The sequence below is a fragment of the Oncorhynchus mykiss genome, chromosome 19 (assembly GCF_013265735.2).
Source record: "Oncorhynchus mykiss isolate Arlee chromosome 19, USDA_OmykA_1.1, whole genome shotgun sequence".
NCBI lineage: Eukaryota > Metazoa > Chordata > Actinopteri > Salmoniformes > Salmonidae > Oncorhynchus > Oncorhynchus mykiss.
The window spans coordinates 11,722,474-11,748,320 of record NC_048583.1 but is presented as its reverse complement, the minus strand read 5'-3'; the positions used below and the strand labels follow the sequence as shown (position 1 = coordinate 11,748,320).

Genomic DNA, 25,847 nt, shown 5'->3' with positions numbered 1-25,847 from the left:
CCTGTTAGCCCACTGAAACGTAAGACACACATAGCATCGACGACGGATACAAAACGTGCCACACACGGGCAAGGCTGTAGAAGAACACTGCTTAAATTGGTGAAAGTGGGTACTGGCCTGTACACTTGACCAGTGGCGTGGGTTTATCACAATCCAACCGCTTGACAGCTAAATATATTCACTGAGCTAAATAAAGAAGATGAGGTTGAGGAATAGCGTCATTAGACAAAAGAAACTGTGTCATTAGACAAATTAAAGACACAATAATATAGGGAAGAAATGGCTTAAAGTTGTGTGAATTTTTTTTATTGTACACAATACAACTGGTAGTGTCCTGAAAAAAATCTCTTTACTATCGCTGGAATTGAACATTAGCCAGTCTATGGCTGAAAAGAAAAATGACACTACCGACATTCGAGAGTGGGACTTTAACAAAACGGGGGATGTCGGGTTGTCAGTTGGCTGATTAGAACTAACACCATAATTACTACATACAGTGGGGACAGTAACTTCTGCTGTTGCGGAAGTGTTTTGTTTTGGAGTTAACATGCTCCAATTCACCTGTCCCCATGAGGCACCCTGTACCTCTCCCTCTCATGATCACGTCCTGCTGCTGCTCGAGTAATCTGCCGTACCGTCTACCGTACCGCCTGACTCCGATCACTGGAGCGGATGATGCCTCTAATCATAGTTATCATTCAACCAAGAGGACTAACTGTCACTACAGATGTTGGATGTTCATTTGATCACCCTGTTGCTGGAGAACTTGTCACGTCCTGACCTTAGTTCCTTTGTTATGTTTCTTGTTTAGGTTGGTCAGGGCGCGAGTTGGGGTGGGCATTCTATGTGTTGTTCTAGTTTTGGTTTTCTATGTGTTTGGCCTGGTATGGTTCTCAATCAGAGGCAGCTGTCAATCGTTGTCTCTGATTGAGAACCATATTTAGGTAGCCTGTTTTTCCCACTTGATTTGTGGGTAGTTGTTTTCTGTTTAGTGTATGCCACCTTACACAACTGTTTTGATTCATTTGCCGTTGTTATTTTGTTTAGTGTTCTCTGTTTAATAAATATGAACATGGACACGTACCACGCTGCATATTGGTCCGATCTCTCCTACTCCTCCTCAGACGACGAACGTTACAGAACTACCCACCGCCAAAGGACCAAGCAGCTTGGTAACGGGCAGCAGTAGCAGCGGCCAAAATCGCAAGACTCCTGGACATGGGAGGAGATTTTGGACGGCAAGGGACCCTGGGCACAGGCTGAGGAATATCGCCGCCCCAAGGATGAGCTGGAGGCAGCGAAAGCCGAGAGGCGGTGGTATGAGGAGGCAGCAAGGCAGCGCGGCTGGAAGCCCGAGAGGCAGCCCCAAAAATTTCTTGGGAGGGGGCACACGAGGGGTGTGGCTAAGTCAGGTAGGAGACCTGAGCCAACTCCCTGTGCTTATCGTGGAGAGAGAGGGACCGGGCAGGCACCGTGTTATGCCGTGACTCGCACGGTGTCCCCGGTGCGCATGCATAGCCCGGTGCGGTACATAGCAACGCCTCGTATCGGCCGGGCTAGGTTGGGCATCGAGCCAGGTGCCATGAAGCCGGCTCAGCGCATCTGGTCGACAATACATCAGGTTTAGTGGCTGAAGAAAGTGAGATCCCAGAAACTATGTAAAATCTTGATAGATCAGAAATTAAATACAGTAAATGCATTGATTTGTACCAGTGAAGTCCTTATAGTGTCACGCCCTGGCCATAGAGAGGCTTTTATTCTCTATTTTGGTTAGGCCAGAGTGTGACTAGGGTGGGCATTCTAGTTTCTTTATTTCTTTGTGTTTGGCCAGGTGTGGTTCTCAATCAGAGGCAGCTGTCTATCGTTGTCTCTGATTGAGAACCATACTTAGGTAGCCCTTGTTTCCACCTGTCTTTGTGGGAAGTTGACTTTGTTGATGGCACATAGCCTTGAGCGTCATGGTTTGTTTTTGTAGTGTTTATTGTTTTGTTCGGCGTCATTTTCCAAATAAAGAGAAAATGTACGCTCACCACGCTGCACCTTGGTCCTCTTCTTTTAACGGCCGTGACATATAGTGAAAGTTCGCCAAAGACTTTAAAGGTCATGTATCATAATAAAACATGTAAAAACTATAATAAGAAACACACTTTTTTGGGGGGGGGGGGGGGTTGCCATCTACAAGTGGTGTATATTCCATTTTTGGAGGCAAAATGTAATTACAACCTGGCCTTTAAATATCCATACCCTAGAGAGAAGACAAGCCCAGGTAAATGATTTAACCCATCACGAAACAGACATGTTTATGATCTTGTCTGTACCTATAGCAGGCAGGGATTGATTGGCGGCCATTTTGTGAGATAAATGAGGAAGAGCTGCCTGGCTGCCAGAGCGGAGGCGGGAAACTGTGGTGGTTATCTCCTCCTTGGGAACAAATTTCCTGCTCTTTTAAGCAGGTTCCCAACCATGCAGGATTAACAGCCAGCAGAGCAAACCAGGGCAAGGCAATGCTGCAGGTTGGGCTCTGTCTGTCTCTCAACACTGTCTGCTGGTAGATGTACTGTAGGTAGCTTCACCTTGGTCATGGCCCTCAAATGAACCTGTAAATACCATAGATAAGTGCTCTCTCTCGCTCTACTAGTGAAGGCTGGTAGGAGGAGCTATATATAAGGACGGCTCATTGTAATGGCTGGAATGGAATAAATGGAACGGTATCAAACACATAACACAAATGGAAACCACGTTTGACTCAGGTCCATTTATTCCATTCCAGCCATTACAATGAGTCTGTCCTCCTATAGCTCCTCCCACCAGCCTCCACTGCTCTCCACTGACTCCCAGCTGCCGATTCTCTTATTTGGGTTATGTCTGGCTCAGGGGAAACTGAACTGGGATCACGGTATACTGAATTCAGCCCACTGGTTATAACTGTAGGGTTATGTCTGGCTCAGGGGAAACTGAACTGGGATCAGGGGATACTGAATTCAGCCCACTGGGTACAACTGTTTTTGTTCCAGCCCAATACCTACAAAAATAATATACAAAAGTGAGAATGTTATCACAAAGATTCAAACATGTCACACCATCATGACAACTTTAACTTGACTGTACGTACATACCCCAACCAGAAGCCATAGATTACAGGCAACATCCACACTAAGCTAAAGGGTAGAGCTGTCGCTTCCAAGGAGCGGGACTCTAACCCGGAAGCTTATATGAACTCTCACTATCCCAAACAGGCAAAGCATCAATACAGTACTAAGACTGGATCGTACTACACCAGCTCCGACGCTCGTCGGATGTAGCAGGACTTGCAAACTATAACATACTACAAAGGGAAATACAGCCGCGAGCTGCCCAGTGACACAAGCCTACCAGACGAGATAAATTACTTTTCTGCTCACTGCGAGGCAAGTAACACTGAAACATGCATGAGAGCATCAGCTGTTCCGGACGACTGCATGATCACACTCTCAGTAGCTGATGTGAGTAAGACAGGTCAACATTCACAAGGCCGCAGGGCCAGACGGATTACCAGGACGTGTACTCCGAGCATGCGCTGACCAACTGGCAAGTGTCTTCACTGACATTTTCAACCTGTCCCTGGCTGAGTCTGTAATACCAACGTTTCAAGCAGACCACCATAGTGCCTGTGCCCAAGAACACTAAGGTAACCTGCCTAAATAACTACCGACCAGTAGCACTCACGTCTGTAGCCATGAAGTGCTTTGAAAGGCTATTAACACCATTATCCCCCCCCTCCTCTCCTCATACCATACCAACATACCCACAGATGATGCAATCTCTACTGCACTCCACACTGCCCTTTCCCACCTGGACAAAAGGAACACCTATGTGAGAATACTATTCATTGACTACAAAACAGCGCTCAACATCATAGTGCCCTAAAAGCTCATCATTAATAAGCTAAGGACCCTGGGGCTAAACACCTCCCTCTGCAACTGGATCCTGGACATCCTGATGGGCCGCCTCCAGGTGATAAGGGTATATAACAACACATCCCCCACGCTGATCCTCAACACAGGCCCCCCTCAGGGGTGTGTGCTCAGTCCCCTCCTGTACTCCCTGTTCACTCATGACTGCAGGCCAGGCATGACTCCAACACCATCATTAAGTTTGCCGATGACACAACAGTGGTAGGCCTGATCCCTGACAACAATGAGACAGCCTATAGGGAGGAGGTCAGAGACCTGGCCGTGTGGTGCCAGGACAACAACCTCTCCCTCAACGTGATCAAGACAAAGGAGATGATTTTGAACTACAGGAAAAGGAGGCCCGAGCACACGCCCATTCTCATCGACGGGGCTGTAGCGGAGCAGGTTGAGAGCTTCAAGTTCCCTGTTGTTAACATCACCAACAAAATATCATGGTCCAAACACACTTAAGACAGTTGTGAAGAGGTCACGACAAAGACTATTCCCATTCAGGAGACTGAAAAGACTTGGCATGGGTCCTCAGATCCTCAAAAGGTTCTACAGTTGCACCGTTGAGAGCTGGTTGCATCGCTGCCTGGTATGGCAACTGCTCGGCCACCGACCGCATGGCACTACAGAAGGTAGTGCTTACGGCCCAGTACATCACTGGGGCCAAGCTTCCTGCCATCCAGGACCTCTATACCAGGCGGTGTCAGAGGAAGGCTTAAGAATGTAAAAGACTCTTGCCTCCCTAGTCATAGACTGTTCTCTCTGCTACCACAAGGGCAAAGCAGTACCGAAGCGCCAAGTCTAGGTCCAAAATACTTCTTAACAGCTTCTATCTCCAAGCCATAAGATTCCTGAACAGCTAATCAAATGGCTACCCAGACTATTTGCATTGCACCCCCCCACCCCTTTTACGCTGCTGCTACTCTCTGTTTACTATCTATGCAGAGTCACTCTACCTACATGTACATATTACCTCAAATACCTTGACTAACCGGTGCCCCCGCACATTGACTCTGTACATGTACCCCCTGTATATAGCCTCGCTATTTTTATTTTACTACAGCTCTTTAATTATTTGTTACTGTTCTTTTTTTCTTTTTTACTGAACACTTATTTTTTCTTAAAACTGTATTGTTGGTTAAGGGCTTGTAAGTAAGCATTTCACTGTAAGGTCTACACTTCTTGTATTCCCGCGCATGTGACAAATACAATTTGATTTGATACGATTTGGAGTGCCAGATCAGAAACTGAAATATAGCGCCATCCTGTGGACACAATTTCTCCAGTCATAACATGTTGCAATACTGTACTAAAACTGAGAGCTCCACTGTATCGCATATAGGCTATAAAGCCGAGAGAAATCACTGAATTCACCTCTATGACTTAGTGACGTGTCCAGTGTGCTGGGATTGATATATTATGGGTTATTAGTCACTCCTATCTAAGATCAAAGGATGTAGTCAGAGGAAAAGCACCAACATCCTGTTTTGATTTCACTCTGCTAACACTACACAGCAGAATGTTTTTTTTTTATCATCTGAACAAGACTTGTGTATTATCATGTATTATGCCCACTACATATCATCATTATGGATCATTTGATGCTTATTTATGATTCATAGGCACTAAACACTGACTGTTGTTGATGGTTTTATCTTCATAACCTATCTCTGACTAAGAAAGGTTGATAGATTATCCAGCCAGTTCCTGCCAAGGGGGAAGATGTAACAGTCTCATTAGACCTATGCCCTATATGTCAGACAGTTATTAACATATATCCACGTCAGGGTCTGTGGGTGTTTTTGTCTAGTACTCAAACAATAAGTTGGCATACAGTTAGTATAACCTCACACCAGCCCATTATTACAGATACATGTGCAAAATGTCAGCCTAGCAAAGCACAGTGCCATTGTCAAAGAGCAATACTGAGATTTCAAAGTGGTAAACGATGCATACTATGCATAATATACCTGTTTTTTGCAACATGAATAGGCCTAATGTGTATTTTATTCATGTTGAATTTAGGCCTATTAGTAAATATCGTATTTATAGCCTACTGCAATGTATTATTCTGTTCTACACTATCAAAAACAAAAAAAAGACAGCTGTCATGTTTATTTCATCTCGTTCAACGCTCTTGAGAAGGGTCTCCTCCTATCCAAAAAAGTATTTTGAGTATTAAGTATTAAAACGGGGAAACTCAACCATACTTCAAATGTAAAGGTGCGACCGAACGCACTCCCCTCCCTCCCCTCTCCCTCTCTCGTCCCCGCCACCCCTTCAGAGTTTGTATTGCACTCGCTACAGAAGGAGGGTTCATGTGCACAGAATGACGTCGCACTGCAAGTCTGTCTGACTCCTTCGCTGTTTTTATCAGTCATTCTATCGAAGGGCTAGAAAATCATAAATCTGCGGAATTATGGTCCGAATGTGAGAATATCTGATGCGACCGATCTATATGTCGCTCTCGATCGGTGTGTCATAGCAGCGTCTTGATGTTGAGGATTACGAGTGATATAGGCTACGCAGCTCAGCAGAGTTCTAGCCTACTGTTCTGTGCGTTGAGCTGTCAGAACTGAAACTAGTGGATGTATGACAAGAGAAAATGCAGAATAGCTGATGAGGGGGATATTGTAAAGAAGAAGATATAAGGTATAGGCTTGGTTTCGTGTCTTTATTCTCTCTTCTGGATTATTGCCGCCCAGCAACACCGCCACTTGACAAATCTGAATGTCGTAATTAAGGTAAGGGCGCCGAATGATATAGCTCGAGGTAGGTAAACGTATTGTGGTTATTATAATACTTAGATTAATATGTCAACTACCTAAACGAAATGTACATCACTTTAATTGTCACCTGAATTATCCCCAGGAAATCTTTAACTTTGAACTATGTCCTGGGGGACCGCTCAGGCAGATTGTGACCTACAGTATAGGCTATAAATACAATTAAAGGCTGCCCTCTTTCTCGCTAAACAATAAAAATAGCTTAATAATAATAACAATAATTTGACTTATTTGCGCCCAGCAAGCTATTGGCGCATTTATTTATTATGGAATCTAAACTTAAAATCAGTTGTTTATGACTTTTCAAAGATCAGTTAATAACAACTTGAACTTTGTCTCCAGCGACATTTCCATCAGATAATCATTCTTTACAATAAGAAATAATGGATAAGAGTACGGCTTGCTCTGCTGTCATTGCAGAACTGCGATGTCTGAAATGACCTGCATTCTAACTATTAATGCACTTTTGAAATAGTTTTGCACACTCTTCGATCAGTTGCCATCAATGTCAAAACTGTGATGTTAATTTTGGTAGATCCGATTGCCATCCAAAATATTGCATAGCCTTCATCTGTCGTTACAACCTGGCATGTAGCCTACCTGTTTTTGTAGTTTGTGCGTCGACAACTATCCTATCTCATAAGCGTTCTCATTTAGTATAGCCTAACCCGTAATTAGGTCACATCAATCAAAATATCAGTGTTTTTCTTTAGTCCTTCTCTTTGACAGTAGGCTACAACATAAGTTTACCAGAGTATACATTTAGGAACAACAACATTACATTACGCATAATATAAAGGGCTAAATGTGATAGCATGGGTCAATATTGCGCATTGAATTATTCTCGAAAGTTGTTATGTTTTCCAGAAGACGCTCAAAGATAGATACCATTTTCAAGTTATGTCGCAGCTATGTTGTGTCTGAAAAAACAATAAGGGATTGACAGAATATTCGGACCAATCCGTGAATGGCGTGATGAAAGTTTATGTGACGCTGGGTCTGTCTCTATCCAATGGAAGTGCCCAAGAGGAGGAAATGGACACTATAAAACCACGTCATGTATTTTTTATTTTTTTAATCAAACTGTACTGATTTGGCGATTTAATAGTACAGTTAGTGCAATTACTCCTGCAAACCAGAAGTTATCATGTCATACATCTAAAGAAATGCATTATAATAAGGAACTTGTTATGTATGATACGGTGTGATCGGGAATTGAGTCATAGAACTATTATTACTCAGACATGACAACACACAATCTAATCAATTTACTAATCGTTCCATGACCCCCCTATATTCTCAGGTCTCCAAACATGATTTAGGCTGTCCCAAATGACACCCTATTCCCCCATAAGGCTCTGGTCAAAAGTAGTGCACTTTAAAGGGAATAGGGTGCCATTTGGGACACCGTGCCTTAGACAAAGTTCCCCTATATAACCATTTCAGGGATTCTTAGTTTAAAATCCAAAACAAATAAACAGTTAACTAAGTGAGGAGGAATGTCTAAATGATTTTCCAGAAATTACTGACTTGATTGACAGAGAAAATGCTTGCTGATTTAAAAGGATACTTCACTTCGATACAGGCGATGTTTGGCAAAATTTTCCCGCTATAAAACACACTTAAGTCAATCTTAATGAAATCGCCACCCATTAAATAAATACTTTACACTGTTCATGATTTAATAAATATTCGTGTTAAATTACAGTTTTTATATTCAGTAGTATGCTCTCAGCTTCGGCAATGTGAGATTCCACTCGGCTTTTGCATGATATGTGAATAATGCATAAAAAATACCCTACCACTTTGAATTCATATTTAAACAGCATTTATCACATTCATGTATTCCTTCAACCTGCAGGTAAATCAATGACCCAACGATGGAGACCAAAAGATACCCAAGTTTCTTCGAAGGATCCACGGACACAGAGAAGAACAGATGGTCCCATGTCCCCAGCAGTGCCATGGACTACTGCTGCAGCGGAGCCGAGGAGGCCGACAGCCTGAACCTGAACAGCAACAGTGATGTCCTGATGGACATAGTCAATGTCAGCTGCTCCCCCAGCAGCAACACAGCCGACAGCAAGGAGAGTAACAATAACAACGAAGAGAAGAAGAAGCCAGAGCAGCAGCCTACTCTCAAACTGACCCAGAACCAACACCAGCCTTTTGTTCTCCCCCTCTTTAACAGTTCCCTCCATGGGAGGAAGCCAGAGATGATGGACTCCAAGGAGCTGTCTAAAACTGTGGCTGAGTCCATGGGCTTGTATATGAACGCAGCCAGGGAGGCCACAGACTTTGGCGGCTTCGGCCAACAGGGGGGTCATTGTAGTCCGGGGAAGATGTACCCAGCGGGAGTTTGCGGGCGCCCCTGTCTTGAGGACAGCCAGTGTGCTGCGTCCGGGGGGAGCCCCAAGTTGAAGTCCCCTTCTACTGGGTTCCCGAAGCAGCCTAGCTCCACCCCAGGGGATTGCTGCTCATCTGGAACCCCAGCAGGATCAGCCGTCTTGGGCTTGTCTCTGTCCTGCAGCCCCCAGACGCCCAGCTCCATCTCCAGCCCCGGGGGCAGCAACAACCTAGTTTCGTCCACCACCAGCCCCACCTGCTTTGGGGGGCCGTTCACCTGTACGACCATCAGTAACCCCGTCAACCAGCATAACGCTGCCGGACCAGCTCTGGCCCACAACCACGTCTACAGGAGGAACTCTGCCACCTGCAGCCCGGCAGGCTCCAGCACGGTGGGATCGCCTCCGCTCACCAGCCCCCTCAACGTGATGCGCTCGCCCATCTCCAGCCCTCAAAGCATGAGCAGCGTGCTCTCCCCACCGTCATGCAGCACCTCTACCAACATGAGGTCATCGTCTGTCTCCAGCCCCACTGGCAGCACCAACAACATGAGGGCTTCATTGTCTATCTCCAGTCCGACCACCGGGGGCCCCATGGCAATGTCCTCGAGCCCCAGGAACCCCTCTGGCGGTGGGGGTGGGTTTGCTGTGTCCAGCCCTGCTAGTGAACTGGGCCTGGTCCAAAATGACTCCAACAGTCCCGAGGGACGAAGAGACCAGCAGGACTTCAAGGAGTTTGAGTTCCCCAAGGTGGAGAGCGTGGACGGGGAGATGTTCAACGTAGGCCTGGACCACATGGGTATGGTGAAGTTCATCAAGAATGAACCCGACACGGACTATAGGAGCATGTGTCTGGGTAATGGTAGCAACAACACAAAGTGTAACCAGGCCACCGGCTGCCCCGGCAATGGCTCACCTTTCATCACACAGGTAAAAAGTGAGCCAAACAAAGATGGCGGTGGATGCATGAATCCTCAGTGCTACACTGAGCAGCAGCAGCAACACTCTATGGGTCTCTTCCAGTCAGGTCCGTCCGAGATTACCTACTTGTCTCTGAGGGACAACATTGACGAATACAGTCTCTCTGGGATCTTGGGACCTCCGGGCACGGAGATGAATGGCAGTTACGAAGCCGGCGTGTTCCCCCACAACCTCCTGTCTAAAGTTAAACAAGAGAACAACGATGGCAGCTACTACCAAGAGAACAACAACAACGTTGTGCCCACCTCGGCCATTGTGGGTGTTAATTCAGGCGGACACTCGTTTCACTACCAGATCGGAGCGCAGGGGACAATGTCTTTCTCACGGCACGACCCAAGGGATCACGGGACGAACCCCTTGTTGAATCTAATTTCGCCTGTTACCGCGTTAATGGAGTCGTGGAAATCTCGGCCCGGCATGTCGCAGGGTCCAAGAGGAGAGGGCTATCCAGGTCACGGCTGCATGCCAGACAGCATGTCAAGGTAAGAAAGAAATCGATGTATGGACAAAAACAAACTGCATTGTGGGTACTGTAGTGTTGCTGCACAACTCCAGCACAGTAAGAGCGGCTGGCTGGCTCAGAAATGTTTGTTACTTTCAATATAGAAAAGTTGAAGGAGAAAACAAACAGCATTGTGGGATTGTAGTGCTGCTGCACAACTCCAGTACAGTAAGAGTGCTGGCTCAGAAACTGTTGTTACTTTAGACTTGTTACTTTATGTTACTTTAGACTTGTTATAAGACGTGATGGATTGTCCACAGCATCTGCACAAAGCACACCCAGTGGTATAATCCAAGGGCACTCATGTGCAGAGAGATGCTCCCTGCTATATAGCTTTCGGGTGGAACTGAGTCTGTTTACTACAGTGTGACAGGATGAATGAAGGGGACAGTGTGTCTGACTTAAAGAAGGGCGTTTGCTCCGAGTCGGGGACTACCAAAATACTAATAACAACAAGGCTTGGGAAAGGGAAAAGCAGCGGGATGTTGGCTTGGCTGGGAGAACAGGAACTAAGGGATGGGGTCCAGCATGAGATAGCAACATCGCAACATACACTGCTGCCCTGGCCCTATTCTCTACTGTATCTAACAGAGGCCAAAGTTTGTTCTCTTATCAGAGCTATGTGTATGGACAAAAACAACATTTATTGTACTGTTATTGAGAGGTCCTGAAGGGACCTTGTGTAATGCAAATATATTTTTACGAGCCTGGGCTGGCCATTATGTGGCGACGTCATAAATTATTATGAATGATTGATCACATGCTTTTGTTGCCAGATGTAGGAAACAAACAGTCGCCTTGCAGGGCAGAGCCCCGGCCACCAAACAAAAACAAACATGCAGAAAAACGTTTTGTTTTGCACAGGCAAATACTGTATGGCAACGTCTAACTTTGACACTGTTGTTGTTCGGACAGTTTATCTGATGTCCCAGTTGAGTGTGAAGCTAAATACAGCATTGTGATATTAAGATCGAGGATGAATAAAACAAAAGTATCACAGCTATGAAACCAACCAGGAAATTGGAAAAAAATTGTCCAACTTTGTTGCAATTTCAGTATGTGAAGGAGTCACATAAGGAATTCCTTCCTTGCAGAAGGAGTTTATTTGTTTAGAGTTCATTTAAAGATATGAAGATATGATTGTGGTTCTGGTATTTGGAGAGTTTGGGAGTTGTTTTTGGTGTGATATAATACTTCATTTTTTTCATTTCACAGAGGGGATGTGTATTAATGGTGGTATAAAATCTGAGCTGATCACTGAAGTCGTAAACGTAGGCACGACATGGCACACTGTAAATGCCCTGCTTATTATTGCATTTTTACCAGCTCGAGTCAGTGCAGGAAGCACTAAACACATCTGCAAATGGTATCCCCTCCTGACTTACAAAACCTTGATACTCAGATGTTTCCCATTTATTTAACCTTTATTTAACCAGGTAGGCAAGTTGAGAACAAGTTCTCATTTGCAACTGCGACCTGGCCAAGATAAAGCGTAGCAATTCGACACATACAACAACACAGAGTTACACATGGAATAAACAAAACATACAGTCAATAATACAGTAGAACAAAAGAAAACAAAAAGTCTATATACAGTGAGTGCAAATGAGGTAAGTTAAGGAAATAAATAGGCCATGGTGGCGAAGTAATTACAATATAGCAATTAAACACTGGAATGGTAGATTGGCAGAAGATGAATGTGCAGGTAGAGATACTGGGGTGCAAAGGAGCAAAATAAATAAATAAATAAATACCAGTATGGGGATGAGGTAGGTAGATAGATGTGCTGTTTACAGATGGGCTATGTACAGGTGCAGGGATCTGTAAGCTGCTCTGACAGCTGGTGCTTAAAGCTAGTGAGGGAGATGTGAGTCTCCAGCTTCAGAGATTTTTGCAATTCGTTCCAGTCATGGGCAGCAGAGAACTGGAAGGAAAGACGACCAAAGGAGGAATTGGCTTTGGGGGTGACCAGTGAGATATATCTGCTGGAGCGCGTGCTACGAGTGGGTGCTGCTATAGTGACCAGTGAGCTGAGATAAGGCGGGGCTTTACCTAGCAGAGACCTGTAGATAACCTGTAGCCAGTGGGTTTGGCAACGCATATGAAGCAAGGGCCAACCAACGAGAGCGTACAGGTCGCAATGGTGGGTAGTGTATGGGGCTTAGGTGACAAAACGGATGGCACTGTGATAGACTGCATCCAGTTTGTTGAGTAGAGTGTTGGAGGCTATTTTATAGATGACATCACCAAAGTCGAGGATCGGTAGGATGGTCAGTTTTACGAGGGTATGTTTGGCAGCATGAGTGAAGGATGCTTTGTTGCGATATAGGAAGCCGATTCTAGATTTTATTTTGGATTGGAGATGCTTAATGTGAGTCTGGAAGGAGAGTTTACGGTCTAACCAGACACCCAGATATTTGTAATTGGTCACGTATTCTAAGTCAGAGCCGTCCAGAGTAGTGATGCTGGACGGGCGGGCAGGTGCGGGCAGTGATCGATTGAATAGCATGCATTTAGTTTTGCTTGCGTTTAAGAGCAGTTGGAGGCCACGGAAGGAGAGTTGTATGGCATTGAAGCTTGTCTGTAGGTTAGTCAACACAGTGTCCAAGGAGGGGCAAGAAGAATACAGAATGGTGTCGTCTGCGTAGAGGTGGATCAGAGAATCACCAGCAGCAAGAGCAACATCATTGATGTATACAGAAAAGAGAGTCGGCCCGAGAATTGAACCCTGTGGCACACCCATAGAGACTGTCAGAGGACCGGAGAACAGTCCCTCCGATTTGACACACTGAACTCTATCAGAGAAGTAGTTGGTAAACCAGGCGAGGCAATCATTTGAGAAACCAAGGCTGTCGAGTCTGCCAATAAGAATGTTGTGATTGACAGAGTCGAAAGCCTTGGCTAGGTCGATGAATACGGCTGCACAGTAATGTCTCTCATCGATGGCGGTTATGATGTCGTTTAGAACCTTGAGCGTGGCTGAGGTGCACCCATGACCAGCTCTGAAACCAGATTGCAAAGCGGAGAAGGTATGGTGGGATTCGAAATGGTCAGTAATCTGTTTGTATACATATGATTATTTGTGGCAATGGGGCCTGGCATGGTATGTTTGTGTTTGTTGGTTTTCCGCAGAGACAAGCATAGAAGATTAGGCCTACTACTGCTAGGAACTAGGCTAGCACAATGGGTCAATGTGTTCCAATTTGGTTGCAACCAATGATTTCTATGTACACTAGTTGACTGATAGGGGGCGCTGTGTTGAAACCACCGTGCCTCCATTTTCGCACTCCCTTATGTTGTAAAAAATATTTTGGAAGCTTTAGAAATGCATTTATTAATGTCTACATTCATTTTGCCACATGTATTATATTACAGACACCTTAATGCATAATCTTAAATTATATTATGTGAGCTAAACATTTAAAAAATGAAAAAATACATCATATATTACTGGGGGAAGTGCCAATATGGCCGACCGGTGACTTCAAAGCCTCTCAATGGCCAATACATATCAATCTAGGGTTTATATACATAATTGGTCGTAACTAATGATTTCTCTCTCTCCCCAACCACTTTATTTGAACGCACTCACAAACAGATCTAAAACAATTATCCAGTCTCACTCAAAATAGCACCAATAGCACCATCAGGCTGGTTAAAAATGGGGCAATGGAGTGACTATGTCAGCCTTTGTCCTGAGGCTGTTATGTTGGTCCAGGTCAGTCCCTGTCCCATTGACCTCCTATCGATAGACCATGCTACAATTCAGCCAGTTGTTCTGGCTGTCTGATCAGGGCTATTCTTGTCATACTTGGCTATGGAATGGTCAGTCCACTTTTGGCATTCAGGAAGTACAGTAGAGTATGTGACAGGGGGTTAGGGCATGTATTCAAAAAGTGTTTTTAGAGTAGGAGTGCTGATCTAGGGTCAGGTTATAAAATGTTCATAAAATGTTATTCATTATGAACTAAAAGTCGTAACTGATCCTAGATCGGCACTCCCAGACTTAGTTGAGATCAGGTGGGAATGAGTTAGATTTACATGTAATTCTGTCAGTTCGATTTCTATGGTTATATGAAAACTCATGTCATTTACTGTAACAACCCAATAAAAAAAACTATTTTCTACTGCCCTTTATGACCTAAATACTTGACTCTGCTTGTATAACCCTCTCTAACCCCCTCTTTCAAGATATCTGGCCTGGTTTGACCCCCCACTGATTTGAATAACGCTGGCTCATGATTAACAGAAATCAATTTCTCTTTCAACAGTGAGAATGATTATCCCTAGGGTACGAGCAGCAAATGAACTCAATGGTTTTTCCTAAACGGTTGGCCCGCCCCTGGATTCATTGTGTTTTAAATCAATACTGGACACAGAGGAATAGCCGGATGTTTGATTGGCAGAGAGAGAGCTGATGTCTATGTGCAGTGGAGTGACTATACGTGTGTTTGTCTTTACACACGTGTATTGGGTGTGTGTGTGTGTGTGTGTGTGTGTGTGTGTGTGTGTGTGTGTATGTGTGCGTGTGTGCCAGCTGCGCCTGCCTACAGTATCTGTGGGTTTCTGTGGGAATACAAGGCATGCAGTTCCTGCCAAATGATCTGGCCGTTACCTTGGAGACAACCTGTCTCTTCCCCTATGGTGGGAGCCAGAGCTTCAAGTGATGTTGACGGGATCACTGCCACCCTAGGCCTAATGAGATACAGCTTAGCCCCCTAATGTCAGGCAGGATGACAGTCAGAGGTGGGGCCTGGCCTGGCCGTATGGCAGAGACCCAGATACAGACACAGCTCTGGAACTTCCCCTCTCTATAAAACTATACACTTAGCTCCTCACATGAGAGGTTCAATCAAACACGCACTGGGGAAATCTAGCCAGAGTCCTGCTGTTCTCAGGGAAACAACACTTCATTCCAACTACACATAGCTCATCACAAGAGGAGGGGTTCACTCAAAACTGCACTGCGGAAGACCCATATCCCTGTGGTTCAGAAATATTGCTTTATTTAGTTATATTCCTGTGCTGAGGTTGCTTGTTTTTATGTGATTAATCAAAGTTTTTTGGACTCATTTTTACTCAGTAAACAATGTATATGGTACCTATTAATTACATTTTATTAGGGTGTTTACAATCGTTCCAAGTACCCAAGCGTTGCCGCAGTGTGATTTGGATTGACTTCCTGCCAGGATCACATAACCCCCAAAAGTCCAATTGCAGGAATTCTATGGTCCAGTTCAGCTCTGGATGGGTTAGTATTGTGCCCAGGCCAGTATTTCATCAGGAGAAAGTTACATAACCGTTAAAAACCAGCAAGAAACTGGAACTTCCTTTGATCAACTGAAGCCTTGGATGTCAGGGAGGGAGGGAGGGAGGGAGGGAGGGAGGGAGGGAGGGAGGGAGGGAGGGAGGGAGAGAGGGAGAGAGGGAGGGAGGGAGGGAGGGAGGAAGGGAGGGAGGGAGGGAGGGAGGGAGGGAGGGAGGGAGGGAGGGAGGGAGGGAGGGAGGGAGGGAGGGAGGGAGGGAGGGAGGGAGGGAGGGAGGGAGGGAGGGAGGGAAAGATTGAAACAGAGAGACAGAGAGTGAGAGAGGGAGAGAAAATCGAGAGAGAGAGAGAAAATCGAGAGACTGCTAGGTCGAAGTAGAGAGAGAAATCCCTGTGCAGTTAGTATTTTTTTCAGGCTTCACTTTGGTTTCCTCTGTAAATGGGGTAATGTTTTTAATTAAAAATGACTGTTCGTCGGAGGAGTCTGGATTACTCAGAGCGAAAGCGTTTTAACTTTAATTCACAAGAGCAAAAAAAAAGAGAGAGAGAAAAAGAATCTCCTTGGCCCAGAATTATTTTCCGCCAGAGCCTAGTTTGCTTCAGTGCTTTGGGAGAAACAGGTGGCCAGCTGTATGCGGTGCAGAGATTGACATTTTGAACGCAGAGGATTTCCCCTGCTGTATTTAAATAAGATTATATTTGACTGTATGTTTTGTAGGGAATCCGATAGAAGTATTTACTGTTTAAAGCTTGTAGGGGACCCTACAGTCCCATGTACAATACAGTACTACTTCAAAGTCTATGTAAGAGCTTAAAAACTTATTTTCAGTCTAGTTTCCTTACCTCCTCAATTGAGATATACACAGCCATGATCAAATGATAAGTTATCTGAACAAAATATATTACTATAAAAAAATGACCTAGTTTTGGGTGCTGGATTATTTGTGTGCTCATTCCCTAAATCTCCAAATCTCTGTGTCACCCTATTTAGAGAGTGCCCTGTTAAGCACTGACTGGGACTATGCTACAGTGTGTTGACATTTCTAGAGTTTTGTTTAAAACTCTTGAGACGCCATCCTAAATGACGAGCTACTTACAGGATAAATGCTGCCAATCACCATTAAGTCATGGAAATGGTGTTAGTGTTTAAATCAATGTGGCCAGGGACCAAATTAAGATACAACCCAAAAGGCCCAGTACACCTGGTGTCTGGGCCTAGATCAGTACCACAAACATGCAAATACAAAAATAAAACATATTTCTCTATCATCCTCCCACTAAATGTTATGCTTATGGATAAAAGAGAGTATCGATTTAAAATGACGCCAACGTTTATTTTTTGCACCTACTACATCTAGTCATTGTACTTCTATGGCACCAGCCTTGAGAAGAGGAGTAGAATCGAGTCAGGCGGAGGAGAGGAAGTGCCGGTTAAAAGAGAACGCTTTGCCTCTGGACCTGGGCCAAGTCCCAATGTTCTACTGGCAGGATGAAAGGGCAGACTCCTGAGAGAACGCTAATAGCCCTTTAATTGTATGTTCTTCTACTAAATTAATGAGTAGCATTGATTTGATTAATTCAGACGCGACTGGATACTAATATCTAATTAAATCCACGTCCTCGTGGTGTGGCTCGGAACGGCTAGCCCCGGTGCATTGTGGGTTGTGAGGCTATGAGGGACGTTAGTTGCTCGTTTGGGATGTGAATGTGAGACAGGGGTGTTGGGGGTCATGTCCAAGGTGTCTTTCTCTGCCCTAGCAAGGAAGGTGTTCCTTGAGGAGGTAAAGACATTGAAGCCTGGGTCTTTGCTAATTCCACGTGGTCACATGAGAACTACTGTATGTCGGGTCCTCACCTTTGTGTTTGTGTGTGAGTGTGTGACTTACACACACACACTATTTTATTTTGAGTGTGGTATAATGCAGGATAAAAGAGGACTTATTAAACGACAGAGCTAACAGATGGGAAGTTAGTCATAGACTGGAGATATCACAGGGGTGATATACACCAGTCATTATTATCACTACAAGGATTATGAGAGAAATGTGCTCAAAAATAATTACTTGAAGCTGTGGACTAAAAAAAAAAAATATTACAGTTGTCTTATGAAATAAATGTTGTATTATGACATTCAAAGACTGCCTTAGTTAAAAACACTGAACATGATTCTCTTCATTAAAAGATGAGAGGAGAAAGGAAGGATATGACCTAATTAATTGATACTTATACAGCGGTAACTACTAGTTTCCTACCTCCCCGTCTTTCTCTGTTGCTGCAACTTCCCTCTCCCTCACTCTCTGACTGTACATTCCTCTCTCACTTCCCCCCCTTTTCTCTCTCGTTCACTCTCTGACTGTACCTCCCTCCCTCCCTCCCTCCCTCCCTCCCTCCCTCCCTCTGACTGTACCTTCCTCCCTCCCTCCTTTCCCCTCTCTCTCGGACTGTACCTTCCTCCCTGTACCTTCCTCCCCCCCTCTCTCTCTCTGACTGTACCTTCCTCCCTCCCTCCGTTCCCCTCTCTCTCTTACTGTACCTCTCTCCCTCCCTGTACCTTCCTCCCTCCCTCCTTTCCCTTCTCTCTCTGACTGTACCTTTCTCCTTCTCCTTCCCTGCTGGGATCAGAATGCCTGTCCTCATTTCAACCTCTTCTTGAAACAGGGTTTGATGAAACTTGCCCAAATTTCCAGGGTGGGCCTTACTGTAGGCAGTAGGCACAGTGTGTGAGAGTGTGTGTGTGTGTGTGTGTGTGTGTGTGTGTGTGTGTGTGTGTGTGTGCTCAGACTTTATTACCTATCGCTGACATACAGAGGCTTGTCCCTGTCCGTCATTGAGCTCTTTTACATACTGTATGAAGAGAATGTAACTGTATACTTCCTACCACTGCAACACAAAGCAGGAGATTATTGTGACGACTGCCCTGGTTTCTATCAATAAAAGCTGTGTGAAATGGATGATGCCTAGTTGATGAAAGAGTTATCAAGACACTGAGGCTCCTATCATTAATATAGACGACTGTTTATGAGCTTCCACAGTGCCCCTTTAAGTTTATTCTTCATTGTTGGTGTAGGCTATGATTCATAACAGCAGAATTTGATTGTACGATTTTGATATTATGGTAACTTAATTGTGTCCAGATAGATTTTAAGGTAGTAAATGTCGGTTTGATGGACAAGGACATAATTCACATTCATCCGAGCTATAAAAAGCAATGTGATCCATAGTACATTTAGTTTAGTTCTTTGAGTGAGATCCATACTACATTTTAGTTGAGTTTTCTGAGTGGATTTCCCTCCTCTCCTTCTCAGCGCATCATTGTCTTCCTCCCTGCATTCTGATCTGCTCTACTGACCAAATAAGGGCATGGCTCGATTCATCATTCATGTTTAATTGGAGTTTATATTCAAGTTCTGAACTGCTGTGTTTACTTAGTCTAGCTAGCAGCTAGCTCATCGCTGGACATGACGGGACTCGATGTCACGCCCTGACCGTAGAGAGCCTTTTAATGTCTCTATTTGGTTTGGTCAGTGTGTGATTTGGGGTGGGCATTCTATGTTTTGTTTTCTATGATTTTGTGTTTCTATGTTTTGGCCGGCTATGGTTCTCAATCAGGGACAGCTGTCTATCGTTGTCTCTGATTGGGAACCATACTTAGGTAGCCCTTTTCCCTCCTTTCTGTGTGGGAAGTTGTCTTTGTTTGTTGGCATTATAGCATTTAGCTTCACGGTTTGTTTGGTAGTTTTTAATTGTTTGGTTTGGGGTCTTTTTTCTAATAAAAAGAGAATGTACACTCACCACGCTGCGCCTTGGTCCTCTTCTTTCAACGGCCGTGACACTCGACTCACTGACATAAGCGGAAATGGATGTCATTAAGGAAAACACTTCCAAAAAATGTTAATTGTTCTGCTTCAGCAGTCCGTTAACTAGGTCAACACACACCCACGTACACATACGCTCTGTTCTCTTCAGAATATGTCTAATACATCTGAAGAAATGGCTAGCACTATGGCTGTGATGGCATCGACCTATATTAGTAGTAGCATACTCTCACACAGAGCTTCTCTTTATATTCTAACCCAGTGTGCTCTGTGCTTTGTCGGGTCTTGAGTTGCACCCATAAAAACCCACCCCATAAAATCCCTGGTAGATTGTTATGACTCAGGCTATTGGGAGCTTGGCTTTGTCACAAAAATCATGTATGTAGCGCCCTGGGGACAGGCTCTGATAATGTAGCACCCTGGGAACAGGCTCTGATAATGTAGCACCTTTGGGACAAGCTCTGATACAGTGACCCAGCCAAGGTAAAAGGAGACTTCCAGGGGTCTGGTGACAGTCCATAGAAAAGACACTGTATCACATTACACAGAGAGCTGACACGGACGCAATTGGGTGACCAAGACTTAAAAAGTGGTAAACTGGTTTAGCAGGAATCAAAATGGCTGCCTATTGCAGGAAGGGATGGAGGGTAGGGTTAGAGAATCATCCTGTAATTGCCAGGGCTTTTGTGTTAATGACAATGACATTGGCCCACAATGGCCCCTGTTATGTAGAACAGATCCAACGGTATTGTGTACAGGTTGTGTGAAGGTATGTGTTGGGGTGGCTCTGGCGCCCTAGACCACTTGTGTGACTTTCTGGCCTTTCTAGGGAGTTTTTCCTAGCCACCGTGCTTCCACACCTGCATTGCTTGCTGTTTGGGGTTTTAGGCTGGGTTTCTGTACAGCACTTTGAGATATCAGCTGATGTACGAAGGGCTATATAAATACATTTGATTTGATTTGACTTACAGGCTGTTGTATTGTTGTGCATACCATGTTGTGCAAACGAAAAAATGTTGACTTGACAGTGATATTTTCATACAGTAATAGTGAGAGATATTTGTTCCCATGTCTTGTTTACGAGTGTGCCTGGCTACCATGTCCAAATAGACAGACTGGTGTCTTTTTAGGAGAAGACCTGGTCATAGGGCAACCTGGACCAACCTAGATCCAAAATGGCAGATCAGGATACACTAGAACCATTGTGTTCTTTGTCAATTGGCTCCGTGGACCCACAACGTTTCTCTACAGTGCACTGCCCTAGGACTGGCACCCCCCTGGCCCTGGTTTTACTGCACTGTACCTGGCACAGGCCAGACATTCCCTGTTTACTGTCTGCTGTTGTTTTGGCTGACACCAGCCACTTGGTTTCAGCTGCTTGGTTCAGTCTAATCGGTTAGGGAGACAGGGCGGCTTTTATTTGGATTTAGCCCTGTTAAGCAGGTGGGTTTCTGTCCCGGCTTCAATAGGAGCCATGTTTTATATACAAACTGCCTGGGTTAGTAAGCCAGAAGGGGCTAGGGTGGTTGTGTTGTTAGTTACAGTGGCCCATACTGTGAGATTATGGTTCCAGCCACAAAAGACACCTATGAAGTTATGCTAGTTTACTTTTGAATAGTTACTATACATTATTCTCAACACAATACTTGTTGTCTTCTTCTTTGAGTAATGTATTCATTGGCAAGGTAATTGAGAGAGTAGAATGATCCTGCATGCTTCAGGTGTCTATGCATATGATTCTTCTTGTGCTACTCCTGATTTCTAGGAGATTTACCTCCTTCAGCACACAAAACATATTTATCTTGCAGGAGCACCGTCTTGTCTAAAAAAAAAAAAACAGAGAAAACAAACAGTGTTTTTTCCTCTCGATGCAAATTCAAGTAATACCCGTTGCAGAGTAAATCTTACTAATGCAAATTAGCATTTAATCCGGTGCTTAAGGCATAACTGGAGCACAAATCTGGAGTGATAATTTGCAGTTTTACGGTCTGAATGGATGGCTCACTCACATACTTAGAGGCTTGGGCCAGCCAGCCAGTCGGCACTTAAAACACAGGTAGTAATGCAGCTAGCTAGCTTGCTCCTTCAACCCAGCTTTAGCTAACACAATAACCCAGCTTCAGTAAACAACTCAAAACAACAACAACTAAATTTAGGCCCTCTAGATGGCTGTGGCACATTGTTTTTGTGGAATGAAACTAGCTCCTTTAGCAGAAGCGTTAGCTAACAGCTAACACTATGACACAGCTTCAGCTAACAGCTAACACTAAGACACAGCTAACAGCTAACACTATGACACAGCTTCAGCTAACACTATGGCACAGCTTCAGCTAACACTATGACACAGCTTCAGCTAATAGGTAACACTATGGCACAGCTTCAGAAACAACAACTCTTGCCCCAACACTGCACTGTATCCCATCTAGATACGGCTGTGACATATTGTTTATGTGGTGCCCACTCTCGTAGAGCCAGTCCACTTTTCTCCCCATTATTCAGAGGGGAAAGTCTGACCTATTTATGCTCAATGCATTAGCTAGCAGTGTGCTTCAGCTTCATTTTGTATCAGCCCAGGCAACAGTTGTCATCTTTGGCCTTGGGTAGACCATGATTGCATTCCAAATGGCACCCCTTTCTCTTTAGTGCACTACGTTTGACCAGGGCCCATAGGGCTCTAGTCAAAAATAGCACACTACATAGGGAATAGGGTGCCTTTTGAGACGCACCCCAGGGCTAACAGGGCTGAGTGTCTGTCAAGCTACATCCAGGAGTGTTCATTAGGGCCTCTCTGAAAAACTAGTTGAGTAACCTGACTAAAGAGCTTGTAGGCTACAAACGTTTCCATGGTAAATGGCTGTGTCACTTTACTGGCCTTACATTTGCCATTGAAAGTGAATTGTTTTCCCAATATCCATCCACACAGTCAAATGTACCCTGACTTCCACATACTGTAGTTTCTTTGAACAGAATAGTCTATTGTCAGTTCATTCTTTATACCTCTCCTCTGATGTCTTTCCCAGTTTATTGACAAGGAACACGTGCAAAAGCTTCTGCAGCCGGTTTGTTTTTGGAGGAGGAGGATGTTTTCTTGGGTTGTTTTTGACACGTTTGAGATGCCTGGAGTTCTTTCTTCCATTCCAGTGTACTTACTTACACCCTGGCAACATGTACACAGTCATTCTTCTAGAATCATAAGAACATCTGTTTCAAGAGCATAGACGTTCAGGTACTCGGCTGACACCATTCCATCAGGCCTGCGGGACAGCTTGTTTGACAGGTCGTGTGAAAGGTGTTGAGCAGACCTGTTTGAGACCAGCCCAGGGAAGGATCCAAGTCACTCACAATAGATCCTAGAGGCGTTTCCACAATCATCAAGTAAACCAGGGGACAGAAAGAAAGAGTTTGTGGCCTACATATGGTGGTGTGGTATAATGCATAGCCTTGGTTATTATTCTTGCCAGTAGAGCTTCCCACGCAATGTTAACCTGACACTCCTGGGCAAACGCCCTCTCTCCGATCCTATTCATCACAACCATAACTCCAACTCCAACACGTCAGTCCCAGATGCACTCCCCGAACCCTTGACCCCTAGGCCCTGAGTTATACTAACAATACTCTGTTAATAGGGCCCCTTTACCCTTCACGTGCTCATACATAGATTTTTACTATGGATATTTTCTACCTTTTATGGAATATTTTGTCCATATAGATTTTTCTTTCAATGACTGTCCGAATGTGAGGAATAAAACATCAGTGTACATTACACCGAGGTGTGGGAGGTTGAACAGCCCAATCAGCACAATGTCCGGGTCATAGGCTCAGTCTGGAAATGTACGTTGTGTTTTGCCATTGCTTGTTATACTTCAGCCCACACAGTACAGTGCAGTACAGTTTCCTACAGTACAGTGCTGCTACTAACAGTCCATGTCTGAGGCAGTCACTAACAGATGCCATGGAGCGGACAAATCTATGTACAGTAAGATTCTGTTTATGTTGCTGGGCTGGTGTCCTCTGTGCTAAGAACAGGGTCACGGACATTCTAGAACCAGATGTTGAAAGTCATACCAGAGTGACTGTCAGTTTGTCCCTGCTGTACAGTACGTGACAAATAGGGGCTCTTTCCATCTCTGTGACGGAAGTTTGCCGACACTTCTTATAAAGTCAGAAGAGCACAGATTCAAATCGAAATAATCTACTGTAATAACGGGTTAAACTACAATATAAGACTCGGAAGGCTACACATTTGAATCTAAGCCATCTGCCGTGAAAACAGGTCAAACTGCAACGGGTCAAACCAAACACTATCAACGAGGGCCGTTGTGTCCTGTTGTCTCCCGGCTGTGCTGTAATGTTTATTAAAATCCCCTTTGTGGTTGTATTAGACATGCTCCAGTGCCGGAGTGGCATTTTCAACATCCGAACAAAGCTACATCTCATTACATAAAATATGAAAACACACACAACCACAAATGCGTGCACACACACAATCGCACACACATTAACACTGAACGCAGGCACACAAAGACACACATACAAACGTGTGCACACACGCATATACAAACATACACGACCATACTATGAAAAAAAGTCCAAACACTCACAGTGTGAGGGGTGATTTCCCCATGTGATTACACTGGAAAGAGCCAAAACTCAACAAGAGAACATTTCCATACGGCAGAGGATGAAAACCTGTTAATAAGAACTGTGCACCCACAATGCATGCATGCGTGTGTGTGTGTGTGTGTGTGTGTGTGTGTGTGTGTGTGTGTGTGTGTGTGTGTGTGTGTGTGTGTGTGTGTGTGTGTGTGTGTGTGTGTGTGTGTGTGTGTGTGTGTGTGTGTGTGTGTGTGTGTGTGTGTGTGTGTGTGTGTGTGCATGCGTGCGTGTGTGTGATGGAGGTTGCACCTGGCAGAGCGGGGCATGGGTCATAAAGGTTTTACTTCTTATCTCACCCCTCATATTCTCACCCGGCATATTCCCAAGTTGTTGATTATGGTACTGGACCAATTTGATTTTGAAAAGGTTGAGAGAGGAGGAGAGGAGGAGGTGAAACACTTATTCCTGTCTGCCGGCAAGGCGAGCGGGAGGGCAGAAAGTAGATCAAATGAGAAAACAATTACAGCGAGTCACCATGCAGGCACCTAAGGTTATTGTTTTTAATGACAGCCACATCCTGGTGCAGGAGCCAGACAACCAGACGACTAGACCACCGCGGCTATGCTGCACTGCCTCAATGGGAACTGAGAACTGAGCAGTGGGGTAAGCTTTGTCCCTCATCACAAGACGAAAACAGTGTGTGTGTGTGTGTGTGTGTGTGTGTGTGTGTGTGTGTGTGTGTGTGTGTGTCTTTACCAACAAGGTGAGCATGTCTGCCGAACACACACAGATAAGCATGAACACAAAAAAATGCTGAGTCAAGTTTACAGAATACCATCCCGTGCGTTGCCTTTCGTTTCACCGCAGGGTGAGTGTTTAATGGTCCACCCCCTCATAGATACAGAAATGTATAGCCTTAGGAGATCTTTACTTTACATTATCCTAGAGTATAGACTCCTCAGTACTCTTGACACTCAACAGCTGCTGCAGAAGACTGCTCTCTGTGACGCTACGACACACACATGCACGAAAACGCACACACACACACACACACACACACACACACGTTTGCCTATGACTAAACCCTCCGTTTCTCTGTTCACAAAATTTCTAACGACGAAAGATCATAGAAATGGATTCTACTCACTAATCCGATCCTCACACATTTACTGAACAATATGTAGCCAATCTTCCATTGTCTTAGTTGAGCCAGCGCCACCCTGAAGCATATGCCTACATTACATTGGTTTTGGCCACAGGGTGTGCTGGTTCCATCGTTTTCTTTCCCAATTGTGGTAGTCAGTAAACATCTGCAGGGCCGTACTATGTCAGTCATTCCCTCTGTGGTTTACTGTGGTTTGCCTTCCTCTGTGGTCCTCTAGTCTATAGACTCACACGTGTCTGTATTGGCTGTATGACAGACTGTATGATGGGCTGTGGGTTGATGATGTGGCTGCTGGGGCACTGGTAGCAATACACAAAGTAAGCATGTACAGTATGTCTTGTTTCATTGTACAATGTTCAATTATGTTATAATTGCAGACCTAGAATATTACGTTTTCATCGCAAATCTGCCCGAATGAAGGTCATGGTGAGATGATGAGCTTTGAAAAAC

At 44.7% G+C, this 25,847-nt stretch overlaps 1 protein-coding gene across 3 annotated transcripts in view; it reads left to right on the top strand.

Moving 5' to 3' along the window:
* Positions 1–6,241: 6,241 nt before the first annotated feature.
* The window catches only part of mra (mineralocorticoid receptor form A), a 97,523-nt gene continuing 77,917 nt past the window's right edge, over positions 6,242–25,847 (top strand). For 2 of the 3 annotated variants that reach the window (XM_021573113.2, XM_036953678.1), the window contains exons 1-2: positions 6,242–6,685; positions 8,589–10,535. In XM_021573113.2, the coding sequence (XP_021428788.2) occupies positions 8,608–10,535 (1,928 nt within the window). In that variant the 5' untranslated portion in view covers positions 6,242–6,685; positions 8,589–8,607. 3 annotated transcript variants of the gene reach the window in all.